Source organism: Motacilla alba, chromosome 2 (genome assembly GCF_015832195.1).
Source record: "Motacilla alba alba isolate MOTALB_02 chromosome 2, Motacilla_alba_V1.0_pri, whole genome shotgun sequence".
Lineage (NCBI taxonomy): Eukaryota > Metazoa > Chordata > Aves > Passeriformes > Motacillidae > Motacilla > Motacilla alba.
This window is the reverse complement of record NC_052017.1, coordinates 122,538,337-122,563,750: the sequence shown is the minus strand read 5'-3', so window position 1 is coordinate 122,563,750 and position 25,414 is coordinate 122,538,337. Positions and strand designations below refer to the sequence as shown.

Genomic DNA, 25,414 nt, shown 5'->3' with positions numbered 1-25,414 from the left:
TGCTGACTAATGGCATGCGTGCCAAAGTCCAGAAATCTTTGCCATAAACTGCAACCATCCAAACGGCTATGCTGAATTTAAGAAAGTTTAGGAACTATTCACACTTGCTGAATGCTGTTAGCATGCAATATACTGAATAACTTACTGCCAGTAAGGAAGATTTAATTCTTGAACTCAGTAGATACTTGAGTAACAACAGAATTGTGTGAAGAGCAGAAGAAGTGCCTATAACTTTTAAAGAATTTTTCTCGAGAAGAAAAATCAAATCACTGCTCCATGGATAGGGCCTATTTTAAGCAATTGTAGCAACTCAGCAAGTTAAATTTCCAACAACTTAATGAAGTGTTACAAAAGGAAAAACTGAGCTAATTTTGATGGTTCACAGGATTTAGAACTCTAACTAAACATGCAAAGGAGCAAATAAAAACGAAGAAATTCTGTTTGTCTAAAAAGAACTTCCAGTCCTTCAATTGCTTTTGATTCTTCAAAACCAAAGTCCCTGTCTCAAAGATACTACAGCTTTGGTTACAGCATTAACAGATTCAGACACACTTCTACTATGTAAAGCAATACATTCCATACATGTGCCACACAATTAATTATTTATTTCTCTTCTAGAATATTAAAACACAGCCTATTTGAATTTGGCATCTTTCAAAATACAACAAAGGCTTAACTAAAATTTAGTATCTATTTCCTTTCTAAAAGGTTAGAATAATTGGAATAACCTTCCTTTCAAACTTACATCTTATAAAGACTTCTGAATATTCAGAAATTTTATATGAGGTAAGTTGGACTTAACCAAAGACTTTACCTTTCATTAAAAGTCTGCCTTCCTCGTATTTTTTGGACCATCACAGCTACCTTACAGATGTAGGAGTTAGAGAAATATTTGACCTTAAGAGAATAAAATTACAATTTTACTTTGTCAAAAACCAGTATAATTATCAGGCATAAATGCTTACTTCAGCTTTGTATCATGCAAATCAGTTTTACCCTGGGTTTAGAAAGGCACCAGTTCATTACTTTTGATCTGTAATCAAGCACTGACAGAAGAAATCAAATCTGAGGGAAACCTTAATCTTCCCTGTCCTATGAAGCTGTTTACCTCACTCTGATACTAATGATATCATCTATTCTTCTCCCACAGCATTTATAAGCAAGACATACTGAGCAGCTGATGTTCGTCAAGGACACACTTTTCTGCTCAGGAGAAACATTTTTGCAAAACAGATAAACCACACTGATTTGTAATACTTGCTTCTTCACAGGCAACAACTTATCTGGCCTTTTGATGGTACTGTCTGTTTTTGTATCAGTGTCATAAAACCTTTGCACATCTCTTCCAGTTCGCAGTGGTGGGCCTAACTCGTCCATCTTACTATTAAAATATATAAAGGGGTGCTCATAAGGACAGTGCTATACTGCCATTCAAGTTATGCAAACAAAGAAATTAAAAATACTCACAATTCAATACTTTTATTACCAAAGGAATCCCATTGACTTAAAAACCAAAAAAAAAAGAGTACAAATCAGACTTTAATTATCCAGCAAACAAAAGGGTTTCTTCTTGCTTTGATGAGGAATGGATTTCATAGACATTGGATTAGGTTTCTAATGAATTTTAAAAAATGTTTTTTCAAACAAAACACTAATGCCAGTTATTCTCAAACTCTGCAAAATATATTCACATTTGGTTTCTTTCAAGAACAGCTTCCCTGATGTCATACAACACATCTAGAAAAGGGGGCGCATAATTACAAGTCATAATAAATTTAAACATTAGAAATGTTTAATAGATATATATGTGCAACTCTAGAATTAGCAAGATGAAAAATTTTTCCTTTTCTTTTTCTTTTAATTTGTAAAGGCAGAATAGAAGAGAGCCTGAAAGAAATCCAGCTTTGTTTCAACAACAAAAACCCCATTCAAAATAGACAGTACTGTATACACAACCAATACTTTAATACTTTTTCTTTTTAGTATGATGGATAACATTTCCAAACAAAAATTAATAAATCAAAAATAAAATTAAAAAAAAATTTTTTTAAAAAGGGCAACCAACAAAAAAAAAGAGCAAAACTCCCTCACATCATCATAAGGAAAACTGTAGCTTTTCAGAAATCACAACTTAGATTAGAAAATCAGATCTTCAAGTTAAGTTCTGTATTTTCATCATCTTATCATCATAAAGTAAAACCTACAAATAGCCTCCCAAACAGATGTTCTAGTTCAAACTAATTAACTCCTGTTTGACCCAATATATACTCTTTACATACTCCCAAGAAACTGAGAAGCAAGACTGAGGTCTTTGACACTGTAGGACACACACTCCAACCTAACAGGATTTTCTTAGTTATTTTTGAATTTTGATAAATTATCAGTGTAATCTATGAACTCCAGGCACATACCAAGTAGAACACCAAAGAAATATCCTAGAAGCTGTCATAATACTGTCAAAACAAAGCACTACAGTACTCTTTCACACCTTAACAAAACCAAAAACTCAGAGTTGACAAACCTTTCACATTCTGATGAAAAAACCCATGATTACATGAATCTTCTGAAATGCAAAGCCCTTGAAGACAACTACTTACATATCTTGATTTCATTGAACAAAGCCCTGTAAGTTACGGTCTTCATAAAAGGAACAAACTGCTTTAAAAAGGTAATGTTTTTAAAGGTTACAAATGCTTTATGGCGAACATGTAAGTGGAATTTAAAATTTACTGTTATTGATTTGGTGTGCTATTTATATTGTATTTCAGCTGTAAGACAGTAGTGGATGTGTCACTAGCAGACTTGATTCCCAGGAGGGAAACATTAACATTAAAATGTATGTTTTATTGCCAAAATAAAACAAAATTAAAAATTAATTTCTAAGGGTTCATTTGCCATATTAAAAATATATTATAATTTCCAATCCTATTAAAAACCCCAACTAAACATAACTATTCACAAATGAAACCTGTACAGACAATCTGCACATGCAAAAGATCCCTGTCTGGCCACAAACAGTGTCAGGTTCTGATGGGCAAAACAGTTTGCATGTGGGTGTGGGGTTCACCTGTTTGCTTACCCTTAGGTTAGGAAGAACCTACCCAATTTTTTCTCCTGAACATCTGATTACTTCTGACAGCCATACACCTCAAGAAATGAGGTGTAATCAAAATATATCAAAATATAAGCCTAATGACAGATAACTTATACAGAATTAATTTTCCTTTTCTAAGTTCTTCAATATCAAAAAGATAAAAACCTATTTTCACCCAAATGAATAAATATTTTCCTACGGACTACAACAGTCACATGCTACTCCTCACTTGCTTCTGTATGACCCAGAAATGATGTCCTTATGCAACACTTTCATTCATACAGGAAGGACTGTCTGTGTCCTCACTCTGTCCAGGCAGAAAAAGAAAATTCACAGCAGAACTCAGCTGACACATCCTGATCTACACGTACAAAGCAAGCCTGACTGGCACCAGCACAGCTTATGTTGATGATACTGTGCTGTGTTCTCTCAGTAGTCCTTTACTTGGGGAGCAGAATGGGATAATTCAAATTTAAAAAAACAAAAAAAGGACACTGCACAGTGAAAATAACTTACAATCACTGAGGTCATAAGTTATGGTTCCACTTCTGCCCGTACACAGAGCGCCTGCGGCTGCGATGCCGCTCACGAGGTTTACAGGCCATGGAGGATTCCCGGCCCCCGCCCCGCACGGAACGCGCCGGCCCGCGCTGCGCCAGCGCCACCTGCCGGGCGCGGGCGTCCCTGCGCGCTCAGCGACCACGGCTGCACAGAACGCAGCGGCTTCTCACCATTTGGTACACAGAATTCATCCTTGATATTGCACAACAGAATTGCAATTCTACTATTAAGCCTCTCTTCTACTACGTCTCTGGAAAATCCAGGATTACAAGAATCTGGGCAAAGACAGAAGGTTACACCCTTTAGTAATACCTAAAAAAACACCAAAGCTACAGCTTCCCTTAGAGCAAACTGCAGGAACTGGTTTCTTACAGCTTAACCTGGAATTTAACCTGGTCAAAATAACGTGTGGAGGCTCTTTAATATTTGTCAAGGAGAAAAGAAAAAGTGATTGCTTAACATTCCATTTAAAAGATTGCCCTTATTAATAACCTGATACAACACTGCGCAGCAAATTGTTTCACTAACAATTCAGAAGAGCATAACATCTTATCCTCCAGCATAAGCTCTGTCTGACTTCAGTGTAACAGAATCCCAGATCTCACACTAAGGCTTCATTCTACTGGTTAAATCATAAATGTAGTAAAAGAAATCAATCTTATTTAATCCTACTGAAGGGTTATGATCAAAAGTTGTTCTAATTTAGAAAGTAATTCTAGTTGCATTTACCTATAGCCTAAATTATAAGATGATTTAATGTTTAAAATCTGTCACTGCAGTATTAACTATTTTCACTCTCATGTAGGACATTGACTGTTAGCGTCTCTATCCCTGCTTTGGTGTAATTCTGTAGGTATTTCAACAGAACCCCATGTATTCCCCCCTTATGCCCCAATACTAAGGCAGAAGTTGAGATGATTAAGGCCAAAATTGTCACCAGTGACCCATCCGACAAACCTAACTTTTCCAGGATATAACTGGCTCCTACACCTCTTTGCTTCAATATAACTTCTGACAAATTTGTCCCCAAAAGTGAATACAATGAAGATAAAAAAAGAAATGCCAGGTCACAGATACAACACTTAAGAACAAGACACATGTAACAGCCACCTACAGAAGACTGGTTAGCATGAGCAGCAAATACCATAACGGCAAGTTGGAAAACAGAAGACAACAAGTTTTTTAGAGCAATACGAAGGACTGCAGGCAGAAACACACTCATCACACTCATACTCTTAAAAACTGGAAAGTGTGTAGGCAATTGAGGTTATAAGCCAAGCTAACATTTACTGTCTTTCAGCAAAGATCATTATCTAAGAGCTGTGCCAGCCAGAAGACATCTATTTGTGCTTAGCAGAATGCATAACAGAGAGAACCTGGGCAAACATCTCCCCAGCTGCTACTTGGCTTCATCATGTCACAGTTCTTTCTCCAAGCAACAGAGGAGAAAATGGAAGACTACTGAAAAAGTCCAGCAAGCAACTGTGGAACATTGCCAGACTTATTGTGTCAAGATACAGGGATGCTGTGAGTTTGTGGAGAATTTATGAGACTGTTTGAGCAAAAATGTGAGCTGAGCCACTCCTTTATCTTGCACTAGGCTGGAGCAACGCTCAGCAAGTGAATGCTGCCCGAGGTGAGGCACAGGTCTCACAGCCCAATGGTGTCTCAGTGAAGCACAGGAGTGCACCCAGACCTTGCTATCAGCCTCATTCCACCTTAGCCATGCACAACCAGCCTGCTCCTTTGGGAAGATGATGTGAGGTTGTAACATGCTGACAGGAGTAATGCTAGGTGGCCTTCACTGCTCCCTCACCTGGGTGGAGGATTATGCTGAATTATTAGGGATCTGAGCTGCCTTTGTTACAACCAATTCAGCCAAAGGTATCCAAAAATAATACATACATTAAAAAATGCACCCAGCAATGTGAAGATGAGAAAAAAGATGCTTCTCCACCAACTAGGACCACAGCAACTGGTAACCAATTATATTTGATGATAGTCATATCTCCATTTCTCCAGAAAGTCCAAAATTGATATTTGAAATCCTCCATTTTTAGAGTATGAGAACATGACCTTACTTCATAGACAATGCCCTTGCTTCTCTCTCCCCTCCCCAAAGCAGGGATGACTCTCTGGTAAGATTTGTGCCTCTGGCTGCATCAAGAGTAGAGCTGGGAACAGTTATACAACATTTTGTAGATATACTGCATTTATCACCAGCAATCTAACAAGAGTCAATGATCTGCTGCTTCAATAAACTACATTATTCGTGAATCTGGAATTGTAAAAGTTCTTATTGGATATAACCAACCATAATGCCTAGCTATGGTTATAATCAGAAATTAAGCCAAGCTGCACTCAGTCCCTCTGATCTCTGAGGAATAGCTGGAACACAAGGGGGTTTATTTTCTACCAAATTTCATATGCTTATTGCAACAGCAACTGACTGGTAAAATTACATAGAACTTCCTTCTTAACAAGTGAAGACCAAATTGCAGCATCCTCACTGACAAATAGAGACTTCAATTAGAAACTTTCAACAGGAAAAAACCTTTCCCAGACAGCTGGGTTGCACTACTGGACTCAGAAACATGCCTTCAAATTATCTCAGCTGACTTTTTTACTGTGGTTTGCAGACCTGCTTGTCTGCCACCCATCAGTAGGTGTTAACTTCTAAAAACGGAGAAATAAAGAAAGTCAGTGAGTAAGGGGCTGGGATTTTCTGACATTCACAGCATAGACGCCTACAAATGGTAGTGAAGCTGACCAAAGACTAGTGAGACACCAGAAGAGGGAGGAAATAAAAAAAAGACATCTGTCAAACCTCATGGACTCTGCATGTGACCTGTGTCTGAAATAGTTATCATGAGTGGACAGAGCAAGGAGGGACAGAACTAAATCCTGATGCTACAAAATATTAGGAAGGAAGCATGACAGAGCTGTAATTCATATTCATGCATAACCTGTAAAATTCAAGAGTAATAAACTAAAAATCTTAGCTTTGTGTAATTGCTGTCCAACCCCATGAGTTTTCAGAATGTCCTTTTCTTCCTCATGAACTTAAGAACATTGGTTTTTTTTCACCTAATACAGTCTTCACCAATTGGATACACGTTCTTATAGGAATACATCTTTTTCAATCACCAATGTTATAATTTCAATCACTTCCTTTTATGTTTTGTGTTCTCAGTGCTCCTTGGTGCTCCTCCAACTTCTGCCGAATTGCATTAATTTTCTTCAATCCCTTCCACTGATTTCTCTGTGAGATTCTGTGAAATGTCTACCCCTCCAGTAAAGCATGAGTCACAGCCTAGATCACACCAGCACTGACACTGAACACTAATAATCTTCATGTAGCACTCCTTGCTGTTGTAAGTGCACTGGTTTTGTCTTATTTGTGCTCATTCATTTGTTGCCTCTGAGGAAAGGGAAGAGAGAAAGCCTCCATCCTTTTGTGCTAAGAGAGAAGATCCTGTCACAATTGCCTTGTAGTCTATAGCAGAAACCTTTTTCTTCTATTTCCATGCAGTGCAGGAAATTATGCCTAATGTTTTCTGCTTTTTTAAGACCTTTCACTTTTACCAAGAAAACATTCATTACACCAACCACTTCTGCCTATTCTGTAATTTTTAATGCATTTTATTTTTATCTCTTGACCTCCTCTGTTAAATCAACTTGATAAAACCTTTGCCTTCTTTAATGTTCCTTAAACATTATCTATATTTACAGATAAAGGATAAATGCAAAATACTGTACTTCTGAAGCTCATTGGAAAAAATAAAAAGTGAAAGAAGCCACAGAGAATTCTAGAACTAGTACAACATAAACATGAAATAAAGCACAAATGACAACATTAGATGAAACTCACCCTGCCTGTGGGTTCACCGCTCCCGGCGAGTTTTTATGAGCTGGTGATAACGTCTGAATTTTGCTCCCACTGGATCCAGATGAAGACAGTGCTTTACCTGAAGAGACACCTTATAGTTGAAAAGCGAGCATAAAAATAAGAAAATGTAAGATTTTGCTGCTGAAATGATAAAATTTATTAAAAAACATTTAAATTGCAAAATTCAAAACAAGAGTTTTAGAAATACAGAGATATGAGTCAGTATCAAGATAATACAAAAAGAAAATGTTTCAAGAAATGTATAGAAAATATGTAATTGAGACATAGTATTTCATTCTAAGAAAACATACTGTATCTCAATCACTTTTCTCAGGAAAAAAAGAGGAAGAAAAGTCAAAGTATGTATGAACAGAACATGTTTGATATCCGATGATATCTGAAACCCAAATTAGACTGCTGTTTGCATAATTCTAATATACGTGCCTTGACTATGTATTTTCACCAATTTATGATCATATTCAGCAGACAAATTAGTTACATAATTAAGCATGAGGGAGATCAGTATTTGATACAATCATGCATTACTACCGAATGATTCTTCATATTCAATTCAGAAAAAAAAAATTTGACCTGATATATAAACCAGAATCCTAAGTGCTCAAGAGCCTTTTTAGATAGATGGCAATCAATGCCCCTTCCAAATTTATTTTAAATGAGATTTTACAAACCACTATATCAAATAGACAATCGATTTTTACTGCATTATTATTTAGAAAGAGAGAATTATTATTTAGAAAGGATATGGAACAATTCATAACATCCATTTCATACCTACAACAGTTTTGCTAACACCACTTGGCTGTGGTAAGCGTGATGATGGTGATGGTGTTGATCCTACAGAAGGCATCTTCTTAACTGGAGCAGGTTTGTACTGTAACAAAATACAACCTAGAAATTTAAGCAATTAAATCAAGCTATCTATATAACACAACAGGTAGTTCTTTCAGGTACTGTGGGAGAACAGAGGTTGATTTCCTACTAGGTAAACTGTTTCTGGTATGGGAACATGCAAATGGTTTCTGATAGTCTGTTTTCTAATGCTTACAGATGATACTAGCAGGAAACATTCCCTATCTTAGTGGCTTTGTTAATATTAAGAGTATCATATCATTATCAATTAATTTAAAAGCAAATACTCAAAGGTGGAATTATTTTTGTCTTTCAAATCCAAATCTCACTTTCACCTATGTGGTCTGGACTAGTCCCTGCACTAATTCAAAATACTGTGTAATACACCTGAATCCATCTAAAGCCTCTAATTAGCCACAATACTGCTGTAAATTATCCTGTAGTCAAGTACCTTTGTGTGCCCCACAGGCAAGTCTTCAACTGAATTTAGAAACTAGTACAACAGACATTCAACTTTCTTTACAAAAACTGCATCTCTATTTCCTTCTATCTTTACTTGTCATTTGCACATTTCTCAATTACATTTATGACTGCTTTTTGTTTTGCAACTGCTGCCATCTGACTTATGGATCCTTGCAGTTTAAGAAAGCAAAAGCCTCATCCATGCTCAGTGCCTAATTTCAGTGAGTGCAAATCATAAAATTACAGAATAAAATAGATAATTTTTTTTAAAAGTAACACACTATTTAACAAGCTTGATTTGACGTTGAATGCAAGTCACAAGTTGAGAAAAGTGTTATAGCTCACCTGAGTTCGAGTAGGAAGCTTCCCTTTGGTATCAGCTGCCAATTTCCCCTTATTAGTAATACGTGCAGCTTGCTCCTTACAGAAATTGATGTGCCTGTCAGCTGCATTTTCATTAAATCTCCTCTGGCAGTATGGACACTGAATGTAATCTTAAAAACATAGAAATATAACATTAATAATCTGTTTTAAAAATGACAGTGTTTTAAAGTCTTTTAAAGACCAGCCTCCCCTCCAGGGGAAATTATGGCTTTTTGAATCTGAAAATGAAATACAGATTGCTAGGTAAAAGCATATTCTCATTTGATGGACAAGAGTAGCTGAGGATTAGAAATAACCTAAGCAAAATCAGAAACACCAAGTGATGCTATTCTGCAGAGAAGGTAGCCAAAGAGGTAAAGGGACATGGCACAGAGATCAGCTGGAAGGAAGTAGAGAAGAAGCTAAACAAACAAAGAATCAAAAATTTTTAAAAAATCACAAACAGTTCAGTTTGTTCAAGATATGGGAATGCATTAAAACCTTTCCCACACAAGCAGCAAAAGACAACAAATCTGTTTCCTCTGACAAATTTGAAAGAACTGAGTAATACAAACTGCAATACTGGAAGTGATCATTATAAAAAAAAATCTGAAATTTTGCAAATAAAAAGAATCAGAAGAAAATCAGCCAAAATAAGGAGCTATCTCTAGAGATATGCAAAAGAAAGTAACTGGTGGCTGTGTTACTTCTGCAAGATTAATTTAGTCACATTGCAAACAGAATTACAGGAAATATTACTCTCATTGGGGAAAAAACAGAAAGGGCTACAGAAATGCTTAAAATATTAAAAGATACATCATCTGTATTCTGGAAACAAACACCTTAAAATACAGTGTCCCTGGAAAATGATATGTTTGGACTACAGTTTCAGACAACTGTGAATTTCAGTGCCCAGAGATATTAATGCTGTATGCCCCAGATTAGAGCATTCAAAACCATGCAAGCATCAAAAAAAATTTGACACCGGCAAAGCAGGTTAAATTAGTGTGTTTCTAGGTCATTTTAGAAATGTATTGAAGAAAATGAGATGAAATTCAACAGTCACTGCCTCCAAAATTACAGTCGGATATAAAAAAATCTAAAATAAGTTTTGGATTACATGCTACTAGTCCAAATGCAGTAGATCATGTTTAAATACTTGTCCCTTTAAATATTTATAAACAGTTTTGAGTAAGTTAAATGATGTAATGGCCACCAAACCACAAACTGTGACCCAAGCAGCGGTGAGCTAAGGACAAAGGAAGAACACAGAGAAGTGACAGCATGGGAATCTCATGGGGTAACAACAACAATTTTTTATTTATTTATTTTATATATGTTCTGCTACTGTCAGAACACTTGAACATCAACTACATCTTAGGAGACAAAAAATCAGAAACAGAACTGTAATAGATATGTAGTCAAACCAAAATTATTCAAAAGAAACTAAAAAAAAAAAAGAAAATAATAAAAATAAAACAGCTGTAAAAGCCCCTAGATAATATGCCATTTCTGGCTAGTGCAGAGCTCAGTTCCCACAGAAAACTTTCAAAGCCCAGAGCAGAGAAGATGAATGTATACTCTTAAGAATCAGGAATTGAATTTTCATCCTTTTGTAAAACACATAGTGGCAGTCAGACACTTGGATATCTCAAAGTACTGCTCATACTGTCCAGAAGAACCTCTGGGATTCAAGCTTTATAAAATAAAAATTAATCAAAATAAGAGGGCAGTACACACATGCAGTCAAGCTCAGGGTGACTTTAAGTCCTTCTTAATCTGAGGCTATTCTGCACTTCCTCAGAAAAAGTGGAAGAGGAGATGAAAGAAGCAGTAATACTTGCCAGCTCAGAGCAGTTAAGTAGAAAGTATGAATATGAGACTCTTTCCATTAAAATGAACAAGACTTGCTGCTTGTTAGAAACAAGCATGCCCAAGACAGGAGAGGAGTAGGAGAGGATGGATACACATGGTACTTTCACAATCTTCCCACTCTCCTACGTGACAAGTAGAAAAGGAGCATCAGTAGCTGCTCCTGGCTCTATTTGTAAGAAGAATATGCACCGATTATTTCGTGTATGGTCTCTTCATTCCTGATTTCCTCTTCCTAAGTCTTACCCACTGCAGTAGTACTGAAGCAAGGAGACTGAAACCAACTACAACTAGATAGACGATAGATATGCTATATACATTATTAGTAATTCTTTCCATGATCAAGCCTTGTGATTCTTATCCACAGCATTTGCTATTGGCTTTAAGATGGCTTTACTTTTTAAAATCAGCTATATGGCTTTTCAGGATTGTGAGAATGCTGAATAATATAGCCTCTTAGAATGAATGCATCATTACAATCCTAATGCTGGACTAACACATCCTCTGCAAAGAAACAGGGTAGGGAACACTTCACATCCTCACTTGACCACAGAGACAGGCAGAAGCAAACACATGTTTTTTCCCAATCCTTCTGAAAATAGCCATTCAGCTAATCAAAATGGTTCAGCTCTTATGACAAGAGGAAGAAATACATTCTTCAGCCTATTATCATATCCCAGGAGTTAAATGAGAAGTGTTTTTCCTTCTCATTCACATCAAACTGCTTGAACACTTTACTCAGTATCAGTTCAAAGATACCCAGGACTTTTCCTGCCCTTGCTAATACGAAGTCCACACATCTCACATACCCGAAACACAACTACCCCCACCACACGAGGCAAGAAGGCATACACTGCATACATGAAACCAAATGTGAATTCAGCAAGAAATGTGAAAGATTTGAAGAACACAAAAGTGCATTCCCACAACATAAATATGTTGTGCGTGTCAGCTAATCAAAAAGGCCATCTGCCACAGTTGTAAGCATAAACAAGGTATTGAAACAATTTATCCAGCCTATGGTTTACAAAACAGTAGCAAGCTGCAAACAGGCCCCAGCTATCTTTTCACACATCAAAAACAAAGTCATGGGCTTTGAAATCTACTGGATTTGAGCCAGCCAGACCCAAAGTCACAATCCAGCATCTGCCCAGGGATAGTATGTAATCTTTGAGAACTTGTGAAGGCTGCATTCCAACAAATTTCTTTTCAATTCAAACTTCTTCACATTAACTTAAAGAAAAATGTCTAAGGAACTTGACTGTTTTACATACCAGGGTCATACGATGGTGGAGGTGGTGGAGGGAGTTTTCCACCATCTTTAAGATTAAGTCCTTTGGCTGCTCGTATAGTTGCTATAAATTCCTCATGCTTTCGTCTCCAGTTAGAAGGTTTTTTGGGTGGCTCTGGCTAAGAGGAAAAAAGAAAGCTTTCTATATTTGAAGTTTTTAATCGAAGCTAAGTACGCACTTTATTTTAGTTCATAACACCACAGTCAAGATTTCTTCCAAATCTTAGTTGATCTAAGTAACACAAACTGCCAGCAGAAATAAGCCTTATTAAAATGCATTTATAATATGCCTAAAATGCTCATATTCAGAGTAAATTATAACATACCCGTGGTTTAAGAGGTTTCACTGTGGGAATGTCAGTTCCTTCTGCTCTCTGTCGGCTGGAATCAAAGGTCTTCCTCTTCTTGGCAGAAGTTTTTTGGCAAATGGGTCCATGCTTTTTCTGTAAGCAGAAGCAAAATAAAAGGAGAATACAGAACTTAGTTTTGAAAACAGAACTTATTAACACATTATTTCCCTCTTTCTTGATAAAAAAATTAGCAAAAAAACCCCAACTCTTAATGAATAAGCTGAGACTGTTTTCACTCAAACATTTATGCCAGCCACTACCTTTGAAATAGAACTGCAGGAATTCATGGATGTATATAGAGTCACAAAAACAGAGGTAATAATGAAGAAAAGTTGAAGGCATTTATATTTGCTCCTTGCATGTAAAAAACTGATGATAGGTAGGCAGCTTTTGCTGGTCATTTGAGTGGCAAAACAAATCACAGATGTCTGAAATTCATATTCACATTTAAGGACAGACCGATTTCTATTAACAATGGAGAAGACAGTCTTGGAAATGGCAAACAAAACACTTCCTTTTCTAGCTGAGACTTAAAACTGCAGAATACAAGGATTGACTATGTAACCCTAGAAAAGATGCTTTTAGAGGCATGTATTTCAGAAAATGATGGGATCTTCAAATAAAATTAAACCCCTTCTAAGGAGCTTCAAACCTGAGACAACTGGAATCAGTAATTACTTGGGAGGGGAAAAACCACAAAAACCCTACCTGGATCTATTTTATTTAGCTGTAGTGAGCCCTGCTTAACTTTCATATCAACTTATCAAATCTAAAAGCCAACAGGGCTCACACCACTTACCAGCGCTGCTGGAAAGAAAGTTCTTCCACAAATCTTACATGGCAACAGATCTCCAGTTTGCACTGTAACCTCACCTTAAAGAAACCAACATACTTCTTTAAGAAAACTTGATTAAATTAATGACAAAACATTATTTCAGAAAACGCTGATCTCATATACACTTAGCTATAATACAGTTGTTACTGCAAAAGTATACATCCTTTGACTTGTGCAGAGGCTATGCAGATGAGAAAGGCAAAATATATACCGAAGTCCTCAGATACCTTTGGAAGCTGACAGGCCCAGCAACATGTCACCAGCAATTCTGATTATTTATAATACATAACTCCACTCCCTTAAAAGGATGTATTCCAATATGGAAATAAAAAACCCCTTTTAAGTCCCAATGATAGCTCAGATACACACCAAGAATAAAGCTATTTAGTGGGTATTTCTGTGTCTTTGGCAAAGATCAAATTTAGTATCAAATACAGAAAAGACACATTCCATTACTTATTTCGCTCTACCAAGATAAACCATTCCACTTTCTCTTGTAAAAAAAACAGTCTTGATGCTAATTTTACTACATATTTTATTCAGATTATTACTGATGGTTTACAGAAGTATTTCTGATGTTGCTATTCAAGCACTGGTAACAAAAATATAAATAGCATATTTGACATACAGCAGATCCACAGAACCAGACAGAAGACCAACAAGTCAAAGTATCAAGGCCTATGCAAGCAAATATGTTTATATAGCATGCATTATGCAACAGAGTTGTGGCAGAGACAAAAAACTGCAGGGTTTCCCAATAAAAGGTATCTACTATATCTATTACTATACCAGAGGAATACAGGGATTTCTTTATATCACGTATATATCAAGAAAGAAGCAGTAAATTTGGATTATGTTTGAGACATACTAGCAGCTTTCTCTGTACTCAATCTGACTATTGCAGACAATACAACTGCCTCTATTTACACCACATTAAAATAAAACCACTTTGAATTGACTTGTATTTTAGGTGAAGCAGCATCTTAAACTAACAGAGTTATCAACATAGCAATGTTCAATCATTTGATCGGCTTTTGTCCCAGCTTCCCAGTGGAAAACTGTCTTCCAGCTAAACTTACACACTTGCTAACTAAGTATATGACCAGTCCTAAAGAAAGAAATAATTTAATTAAATATTTCACAGCAAAGAAACAGATTCAGGCAGCCATGGTTCCCACTGAAAACCTTTTTTGCCCAAATGCAACGATTAAAACTGAGTGAAATCTGTATTACCAATAATTATTATCTATTTTTGATTTTTTCAATTACTTAAAGCAAGTTCACCCCCAGTAACTAACTGCATGCAATGTATTAGTTGTATGAACATACTATAGAGCACAATGCATTTTAAGAATCATAAATCACATAAAAAGTGCAGTTTAAAACATTTAGCTCATACCTTTAATTAATCCATATATCTTTTCCATGTAGATATGAATACACCTCTCCTTACCACAGCACAGCAGGACTGCACTGACAGTAACCAAGTTTTACAAATGGAAGCCATAATCAAGTTTCTTTTTGCGCCATCTAAATATCTGTGCATTTAGATTTACACAAGTATGAGAAGTAGGAAAAAAGCAAAACATGCAGATGAATCTTGGTTTTCTTCTATTTCTGCATTGGAATTATACTTCAATGTTTTAAAGATTTATTAGGAACTTGCCTTTTAACTGTATTTTTCCAAAGTCGTTTTTAAAAAAATCACATGTGGAATTTTTTCCATAATTTTGTTTTCTTAAATCCGCAAGCCTGAGAACATGAACAATGGTACAAAGCTTAGATGGCTGGGAATCTGCCCTCACCACTGATCTGAAGGGTAAGCAGCAATGGCTGTAACCTTTTCTCAATTACTCCACTCAAAAATATAAGATATGGACAGATTTGTTTGTTATTTCATGACTTCATTCTTTAGAGTCCCTAGCACTCTTAATAATTATAACCTACATCACTGCAAACTCACTTCTGCTTAAGAGTTCAACTTCTTTTTATGACATCATTCTGATACAATCCTCAGCTTTGCAGAAACAAGTGAAAGAGGCATTTCCCAAAAATATGAAGTGACATGGTTTGTGTCTTCAATAAATTAGCAGAAATAAATCAGAATTAGTGATCTTGACACAAGGTATACAGCATGTGATTAAGAATTTGGCTGAGAATTCTTTCAAATACCTGCCTTAGTAAAAGAAGCTACATGTTCCACAGTTTTCCTCTGTGTTCTAGAATTTGAGCTGGTGTTTAAATTCCTCAAGAAAAGAAACAGATTTGATAGCTGCTGACCTGAACAAGCAGTATTTACATATGACATACCAAAGCACAAGGAATGCCAATGACCAGTAAGTGCAGTTGCAGTTACAGACCTGGATTTCCTTACAGCATTCCCACCCTCTCCTGTTGCTGGCAGGTAATCATATCTGCCTAGAGCTATTTCTACTGCAAACACCTCCTGTGTAACACAAATCACTGACCCAAAGCACACAAGGAAGTTTTTTTAAAGAAATGAAAGTTCCTGAAATTTTATTGAAAATGGGAAGCCAAGTGTTCTTTATGAAGGGGCACACTCACCCCTTTAGTTTAATTCCTCTGTGATTTTCCTAACTTTCAAAGCAAAAAAAACCCCAAACCAAACAAATCAAAACCACAAAACTTTAACATTTCCTTCTAGGAGTCCACGAGTCTTCCCTTACAGAAGGGTTAGAAATGTTATCCACATGAAATCTGATAACTTAAAAGTAAGACATGGGAATAAAACTGTGAAAGTTGCAATTGAGTTGATTTTGGCTTTGTTTTGTTTATTTTTTAAAAAGACATTAATGTGTGATATCTACTGCAATTTTTTTCCTGAAAAAAAGTTTACTGAGATGGTTTTTAATCTGGGATGCACTGCAGGGAGGATGTTAAGGAAAAAAAAAAAAAAAGAACACTCAAATCAGGAAACAGAAGGAGGATATGCTTGAGAAATTGGTCTGAGAATGGAAATTGGTAGTAAGATAATGTCATGACAATTTTCTTCAGTCTGTAAAGTTGGCAACAATGCAGGACTTTTAAATATCATTTTAGTTATACAGCAGCTATACTTCATTTTTACCAACTTTAGTATCACTAATCAGCAGCAGTTTAGATGCTTATTCTAAACATGAATGAATATAGTTAACTTGGAGAAGGACTGAAATAATTATTACTGTTTATCTAATCAAAACATTTCTAGAGAAAAGATAAATATGATCAAAATTGATATGTGAAAACCACAGAATACTGAGATAACCTCAGAAGATACTGAGCTTTATATCTTATTCTACTGCCTCCCTGAGACCAAGTCTCAGACAAAAACACAGCATACAACATAGTATGATGCTGGGTATCTGACTTAACCAGACTGGAAGCTTATAAGCAGGACTAAAATAATCTTATTGTTCATGTTTGTAAACTGCCCCTGTCAGGGCTCCTTCTCCTCCAGCTCTACTTTCCAAATCACACAAGTTACTGCACACATCCCTTCTGAGTATGGTTACAGTCTAGCTGCCTATACTTTCTGATCTTGAAGTTAAAGAGTTGAGCTGTAAAGTCTGGGTGGACCACTAAGTCTGATAGTACAGCTATACAGTCTCCAGACGTATCATGGTGCTTTCAGTATTATAGATAAGTTTAGACTTCCTTGAAACCTAGCTTTCAAGATAACAACTCCATTCTTTCTCTTCTCTCATATTCAAATAGCACAATTGATTTACAGCAGAAAGGGCAAGCTGCCAGTTCTATTTATCTTTCTCAGTACAATGTGGAGACCCATCAATACATACAATAAGTTTGATCTGACACAGTCACAGCCATAGCTGTCACAGTCACTTGTTCTTGCTGTCATGTTTACAGACAAAGCAGTTGTGTAAATAGACTTCACACCTAGAGGAAGCAGAAGCCTCCAGTATTACTGAATAACTCAAGTTTTGTTACACTTTTCTCATCTGGAGAGCTCTATAACCAAGTATGTGCGTGAACTTAGATACAAATTGCAGAAACAAGACTGCACTTTGTATCAGTATTTTGTCAGCTTGTAAAATCTGACTGCCCTTCAAAACCTTTTATTTATGGATAGCAGTGACAGTACTAAACTATTTAGGCCAGACAACTGTGGTAATCACAATCATCAAGCCTCTCTGAATTCAAACATGCAGAAAAAGCCTGGTACAATTCCCTGCCTTGGGACTCTGTGCCTATTTGAAGCCAGCAAGTAATCTGCAAGTGTTGAAAGTCATCACTTGAAGAGCACTTGTCAAATTCTTCTACGAAACTGTATTTATTGCTTTTAGCATAACTCCATTCTCATCTCCAATAGCAAGGTGACTTAAGAGTTCCACATATTTATGGTATCATAAAAAAATGCTGTTCATTCCCCACATTAGTTAGAATCTGTATCCTCAAGCCACAGCGTCTGGTTCTTTGAGGACTGCCCAGTCTCTAACATATGTCCAATAATCAATAATGACTAGGTTATATTTTTTTAATCAACACACTAATTAACAACAGCCTAACCAATGGCAAATATTACAAGCAAGAGTCACCTAAAATTATACCAGTGCAGTGACACAGGTAGGGAACACTTCACAGAATCATGGAATGCTTTGGGTTGGAAGAGGACCTTGAAGATCATCTAGTTCCAACCCCTTTCCTGTGGGAACGAACAACTTCAACCAGACCAGGATGCACAGACCCTTGAACATTCCTTTAAATTAACACATTTTTTTTTATATTTAGAGCATTAATTCTTAAAAAGCAGTTTAGAAGAGAATTAAATAACATAATGAAAATATGAATGTACCAAAGTAGGAAAAAAGTATTCCAATAACGATCAAAGATTTGCAAATTTGCATTATTTTGCCAAAAGGAATTTTGAAATGAAAACGCAAATAAGGTGAATACACTGACTGTAATTCTTAACAACAGGCAGTACTTGCCATACTTCAGTCAAGTCTGCTTGGTAAATGATATTGTGCATGTTTTACCCCACCAAGCACATCCTTTCTCACCTGTGCTATTCTGCAGTTTGCAGGAGAGAGACAAAGGAAGAGGAAATCATAGTAAGCCCTGCCTCTTACTATTCAACCATTCATATACTTTGAAATTTTTAAGCAGCTAAGTTTTGACAAATGTCTAACAAATAGCAAATCAATCTACTTTTATCTATCTACTCCCAATTTTATAGGAAAGCCTTATGAATTCTCCTGTACTCTTGTATTGACAATCTTGTATAAACCTGTCACTTCTGTTTCCAAAAGATAACTCCTTAGCACTGTAGCATCCATTCCTTCAAGCTGAAAAGACTTTCATAGTACCTCTGCACATTTTTGTGTCAGCTTTGCAGTCTGACAATGAAAACGCACTAACCCTGTTATTGCACTGAATGAGTCTGATGATGGCAAATTTCGTTTGCATTTCTTGAAAATAACACATCAAGGTGAGACCCACTGCCACAAAGTGACAGCCTGGATAAGGACTCTCTATAGGTTTTTTTGGTGACTGAGAAATGAGTTCCATGCAGTCAAGAATGGTTGTAACAGCAGCACACACAATTCACATCATGGTGTACTCCCTTTTACTATAACTGTCTGTCCCTCTTTGCTTCCTTCCTCATATGAAGCATAACTTTTAATGTGAAAATGTGCCAGTCACATTACACATCCTTCAAAATAACCAGCTCTCTCGATGGCCATTTCTCATGGGACTCCTGCATGCAAATCCCTAAGGTCACAGACTGCATTCCTGAACTCTGGGGCCGAGATCTATTTACCCAGCTCCCTCCTCTCAGGATCCTGAATTCAACCATCCTACAGTCACTGGAGGAAAGGCTTCCCCTGACCTTTACATCTCACATATCTGTACATATGAAGTATTGCAGGACTGCCCGCCCTTGCCAGCTCCTTGATCACCTGGGTCAGGAGTTTGCCATCAATGCATACCAGAAGCCTCCTAGCTACTTGCACCTTACTGATTTGTACCTCCAGCAGCTTAAAGTCTCTTCAGAGGTTAAAGTCTCTCATGAGGACCAAGGCCTGTGACTACATCGATCCTTCAAGTTACGAGGGAGACCTCATGTATTTCCTGATCAAGTGGCTTTTAGCAGACAGCCACAACAGCTGTTCCCACACTGGTCTGCCTCCTAACCCTGATTCATACTCCCGCAGGTGGTTCTACACCAAAGTTCTGTTGCATTCTCATTGCCCTCCCACATAAAGGGCAACTTCACCCCATGCTGTCCAGCTGGTTCTTCCTGAAGAGCCTGTAATCATCCACCACAGCACTGCAGTCCTGTGAGCTGTCCTACCACCTACACATGATCCCAACCAGATCCTAGCCCTGCAACAGAGAGCAGACCTCCAATTGCTCCCATATGTTCCCATACTGAATGCCAATGTGCAGGCATTTTAGAGAGTCACTCAGTCATGACGGTCATCCAGAAAAATCTATGAAACCCTCCCCTGCAAAGCCTACGGAAATGCAACTCAACCAAAGGGGAACAAGCAGCACTATATGACAGATCTGAATTCCAGATACATCATCTGGCTTTCTATTAACAAGCTTTAAGATCAACTAGAAGCACTAGAAAGCACATGACCTGCAAAACCTATGTAAATGTTATACAGTTCTTTGGCTTCATAAACACACTGCTCTCCTGTACTAGACTACAGGCACTGTGATGACTGTGAGGGCAGCCAGGCACAGACTTGCCTTCTCACACCAGCCTTAAACCAAGACGGTTTTGCCACAGTGATCCCCAAGGCAAATCTGGGCTTATGCACTCTACAACACAAGTGTAATTGGACAGAGCAATCCTTCCCTAAGTCTGCTTGCTTATCAGAATCTTTACTGGCAAAAAATGATGTGTTAAGAAAAAACTGATAATACTTAATTTATAAACTGATAAAACTTAATTTATAATATATTGATTCCTAGTTTGCCCCTCCCTCAGGATTTCTTTAGAAAGTAAGCCCACTTCTCAGCTGCTCCAGTCAAGCACTTACCATACTCCTGAAACCAGGTTTCACTGAGATGCAACACTGGCTTTTGAGGACAGCCACACCATGTTGTGTGCAGGTAAAACATGTTCATCTTTCCACTATATTCAACCAATTGAAGTCAATTAGTAGATTGATCTAGCCTCTGCAATTAAAGTTAAAATTGCAAGAAATCTAAAAAAAAGATTTCTAAAAAGGGCATAAAATCTATTACTTCTAAGATACTGAAGAAACTAATCTGAAACATTCAAATTCCTGACTACGTCCTCTCCTTTAAAGGTGAAACATATTCTGGTAGTGCACTTCTCCATATTGTATCAGCCTAAACTAGCTTTTGAGATTTTTCTTAAGTAAAATAACCAATAATTAAAAAAAATAAAAACATGGTGGCTTTAAAAAGAGTAAATAAATTGACCAGTTATAGAGTGCTAATTGTCAAATTCAGATCACTTAACAGATGTTCAAGTATACCTAATGAAGCATCAGTTCAGTGCAGACACATTTATCTTTGTGTTTTAATGGCTACCAGAGACAAATAACTTATTTAAAAAAACTTATTAAAAATAATGTACATTAATATCAGTTTTGCATTTCAATCTTTAATAGTTTCCAAGTTGCTGATTTAAGAACAGTGTACAATAAAAGAAATTCTTTCTTCTGTTGGACAAAAGATACACCTATTAAAAAAAAAAAGTGGAAGTCTGAAGTCAAATGGAGCTAAAAAAATGGCCACCGAAGTAAGGAAGCTGCTGCATGGATCCAGTGAGGCAAGACAAAGATCAACTCTAAAAGGAAAAGAACACTCACATTATTGGTTTTTAAAACAAAAGTAATATTAATTTGCTACACTATTAAGGAAAAAAAATAAGATGGGGCATTCAGAAACTCTGACAAATCAAAAATAAGCACTTGCTCTCAAGAGTCACATTACTAACATAAAACCCCAAAGATCTCTATCTTGCACTGTTAGGGGCGGAGCAGGGCATCACAGACATTCCCCATGCCAGGGAAGGGTCCAGAGACAACTGCTGTCACAGCCCAGACCCCAGCTCTCAGCAGAAGATGCCATACAGAGAGACCTCGAGGACACACCCAGACTGCTCAGAGTGTAGTTCCTACACAGATCAACAAGGGAAAGTTCTGGGTTTGACACCGCAGGCTATTTCCTGAGCCAGCAGCCAGCCAGCCCCTTCCAACCACAGCCTTCCCTGGCTGCTTGAGCGTGGGGCTGGGCAAGCACTGCCATGACCTACCACAGAGAGCTGGACTTCTGCCCTCCGACACAGCTGCCCTTCTGCCCCGTATTCCTTGGGCTGGGATGGGCTGTGAACAAGTGTGGGAAGCGGCATTTAGTTGGCTCAAGCAGCTGTTGTCGGCATCCTCCCAGAAAAAACAACAGACTGGAGAGAAGCCGATCAAACACCACCATTGGACTGCTCCGGCTTAAATGAAGTCAGGAATTCAGTGCTTGGTTCCATCTTGCTCAAGCAAAACAGAGAGCAACAAACACGCCAGCGTGACAGCTTTTTACTTGACATCCAGCAGTGAAAGCAACAAGAACATGCTAATCCATCAAAAACAGTCCTCAGATTCACCACATGGAGAACTCCTCATGAACGGATTTTTAAGCTCACCTTAGAGATCACTACGTTGTCAGACAGAGCCAGTCTGTGGCTCTACTTCCATCTGTAAATTAAATGAAAATTGAAAAACAGCCAAACAGCATGCAAGATGCAAAGTAACAAATGCTGAGCTAGCGACTTTAGACTTAATAACAGATTTGTCACCTCTAATGACAAGCATGCACTCATTACTTTTGCAAACCTTTAAAGGTACAAATTTGACTCAATCTAGTAATATAACAATACTGATAAAAAAATAACTTAATAGAGCAACAGCCTTAAAGGAGCAACAAAAGTAAATTTTAGAAGGAACTTCTAAGTGATACAGAAACCTACTTTGCCATTTCACAGAACATTTAAACTTGCACATAGTGAGAAAATGCAACTGTGACACTGAAAATACTATTTAGCTTTTTAAATGTCATTAATGCAGTTCCACATGCCAACCATTACACATTCATCTCTCCACTTTTTGGAAAGATCATTATAAACTGGGTAGAGCTCTTTCTAATTAATAGCATGCTTATATAAACCAAAGTAAAAGTGATCTCTCATCTATAATGCTGATCCTCAGCAAAGCAAAAACACCATCTTCTGAGGCTGTAAAGTCCAGGACAAGCATCTTGAGCCTGCGGGGGTCTGCCACCATTACAGACACACCAAGAGACTGCTGCCAACAAATAAAGTCCTGCCCTTCCCCACAACCACGACCCTCACACAGCTGACAAGCACCTACTGCACCAGCCAGCTCTGGGAAATGATATTACTAAGTGCTAATATAATGAGGCAGCAGGCTGAGCCAGATTTCAGAAGCTGCCCATACTTCTATGTCAGATGGGTATGACTGTGCAATTGCACATCCAAATATTAATTTAATCCAAGATGGCAACCAGCAACACTCTTCTGAGTTGCCAATGGAGCAATGACTGAACAAAAGCATAATATCCAATGATTTTTTATTATTATTATTATTATTGGCTTTGCCGACATTTCTTCTGTCCTAGGGTGACCTTTCTACAGAAACTTAAATCTGAGCCTAAGCTAATATGCATGAACAGAGACAGCCTAAACTGAAAAACTGTAAATAAAAGCAAACCCACTTGCTTCAAATGTTTTGAAGCAGAAAGAGAAGTATTTTATTTTGTGGTGGTTTTTAAAAAATAAAAACATGGCAGAAAATGATCCATAAAAATACAGAAAATTGTTCTTCAGTTTCAAAAATTTCTGCATTCAAGTATGGAGGATAACAGTGTGAGATATCAGTGTTCACAAGGCAAGGACAACTGGAGTTTTAGACAACTTATTTCCTGTGCTATTCTGAAATTAATCTCAAGCATTCAGAAGAATAATTTCACATGATGGAAAAAATGCTTTGACAAGCTCTAGCCTTTGAAAGTACTTTCAAGGAAAGATTCAGAAAACATGAGATTTCAACCATGATTTAGCAGTTCCCTCCACTCCCAGTACCTTCTGAAATACAAACAAGATACAAACCATCTCCAACAACATCAGGAACTGGACAAATTTTATGAAAAAATCACAAGTTTTTTCAGGATTCTGCTGTTATCTGTAGATACTTTTCTCCTACCCCCTGTAATTAAAGTGCTAGAGCTTACATAACACAGCAAGCATAGCTGGTCTTGATAAATGAGCACACAGCCAAATCAATTGATAGATGTGCTGCAGATGATGTACAGTCTCAAACGCAGTCAAATGCACAGCTTACTTAAAATTAAGGCAAGCTCTCCCTTTCTGGAGAGGTAACATGCCACCATCCTCAGAGCTAGAATGCCTGATAAGGCATTATTTGATAAACACTGGACACCATGTTTCAAATTTCAAAGGCATTGATAGTCAGCAAAGAATGCCGAGTGAATCAAAGAAAGCTCTCGGGATTGAATGCCAAGTTATGTCCAAATTTAGAGTCTTGATGAAGTCACTAGGCTCAAGAACAGGATCTGATTACCATAAAACCTACTAAAGACAGAACACAGGTATTCTGTGAAAATTACTTTAGTTCTCCAACTGTTCTAGAAGGGATAAAGAACAAAGGCTAGTTTGTGCTTACTCCTATTTAAGCACTCAGTTACCTCTAGAGAAGTAGAGCATGGAAGACTTAATGACTGCGTTGTATAGTTTTTCAGAACAGGTGTTTTTTTTTAAGTAGTATGGTTAGAGCAGCTTGCAAAATGCAGTAATGATAGACCTACAGAAACGCTCAGATTGCTAGCCGTAACTTCATTAATTCCAAGCTGATATCTGTGCTATGATGGATAACATTTCGGAGAGCAAGAACGTTTCCATTAATTCAACCAGCACAGGATAAAGTTGAAAATTCCCCGTCAGCAAATTCATCCCTAGTTTTCTTCACCGCACTGAGCATTTCCCTAGCATGATAAGCGGATCTTAACACCCACCTTAGCCATCTGTTAGCAAAACAAAAAAAAAAAAAAGGGCTCCTGGCAGAGATGCCCGCACGCTGCGCCGCACCCAGCCCGCAGGGCCCCAAGGAGCGGGCTCGGAGCGCGGCCGCCGCAGGGAGGGGCCGGCGGGGCCGCTGCGGGAGCGGAGCAGCGCCCGAGACAAAGCGCGGGGAGCCCGGTCCTGCCGCCGCCCGGCCCCGCAGGCTCCGCTGCCTCCTTCGCCTTGTCCGCTGCCTCCCGCGGCGCTCGCCCGCCTCAGCCCCGCCACCCCCCAGCACTCCCGGCCGCGGGGGCTCCGCGAACGGGCAAGGCGGCGCCCGGGCCCCGCTCTCCGCCGCCACCGCCCGAGCACGCCCCAGCCGCAGCACAAAGGACCCGCCTCGCCCCGGGCGCCCGCCGGCTGCCCCGGCCCCGGCGCTGCCGCTCACCTTCCAGCCCCTCCATGGCTCACCCCGACCGCCGGCTCGGGCTGGGCTCGGTTTCCGACCGCCGCTGCTGTGGCAACGCCGCCACCGCCCGGCCCGCCAACAAGCGCCGCTCCCATTGGCCGGGCGGGCGGGCGGCCACGGCCCCGGCGGGCGGGCGGCCTCTGCCCGCGGCGCCGCCGCCCCGCCCCGCCCGCGCCGCCTCGGCGGGCCGGCGGCGCCTCGCCGGCCGCTGCCCGCTGCCCCCTGCCCACCCGCTGCCCGACCGCTGCCCGCCGCCCGCCGGCCGCCCCCTGCCCACCCGCTGACCGGCGCGGGGGTCGCCAGCCCCGCTCCGCCTCGCCGGGCAC

At 38.6% G+C, this 25,414-nt stretch overlaps 1 protein-coding gene across 4 annotated transcripts in view; it reads right to left on the bottom strand.

Moving 5' to 3' along the window:
• Window positions 1-25,205, bottom strand: part of ZC2HC1A (zinc finger C2HC-type containing 1A) — a 34,754-nt gene extending 9,549 nt beyond the window's left edge. Inside the window, exons 1-8 of one of the 4 annotated variants that reach the window (XM_038124699.1) lie at window positions 20,601-22,202; window positions 13,552-13,625; window positions 12,729-12,845; window positions 12,386-12,521; window positions 9,222-9,370; window positions 8,337-8,436; window positions 7,527-7,635; window positions 1,262-1,381 (exon numbers count right to left, since the gene is read on the bottom strand). In XM_038124699.1, the coding sequence (XP_037980627.1) occupies window positions 1,262-1,381; window positions 7,527-7,635; window positions 8,337-8,436; window positions 9,222-9,370; window positions 12,386-12,521; window positions 12,729-12,845; window positions 13,552-13,625; window positions 20,601-20,688 (893 nt within the window). In that variant the 5' untranslated portion in view covers window positions 20,689-22,202. Of the gene's footprint in view, window positions 1-1,261; window positions 1,382-7,526; window positions 7,636-8,336; window positions 8,437-9,221; window positions 9,371-12,385; window positions 12,522-12,728; window positions 12,846-13,551; window positions 13,626-20,600; window positions 22,203-25,067 lie in introns of those variants that run through there. The other 3 variants (XM_038124692.1, XM_038124683.1, XM_038124673.1) reach the window with 3 other exon arrangements.
• Window positions 25,206-25,414: the final 209 nt, after the last annotated feature.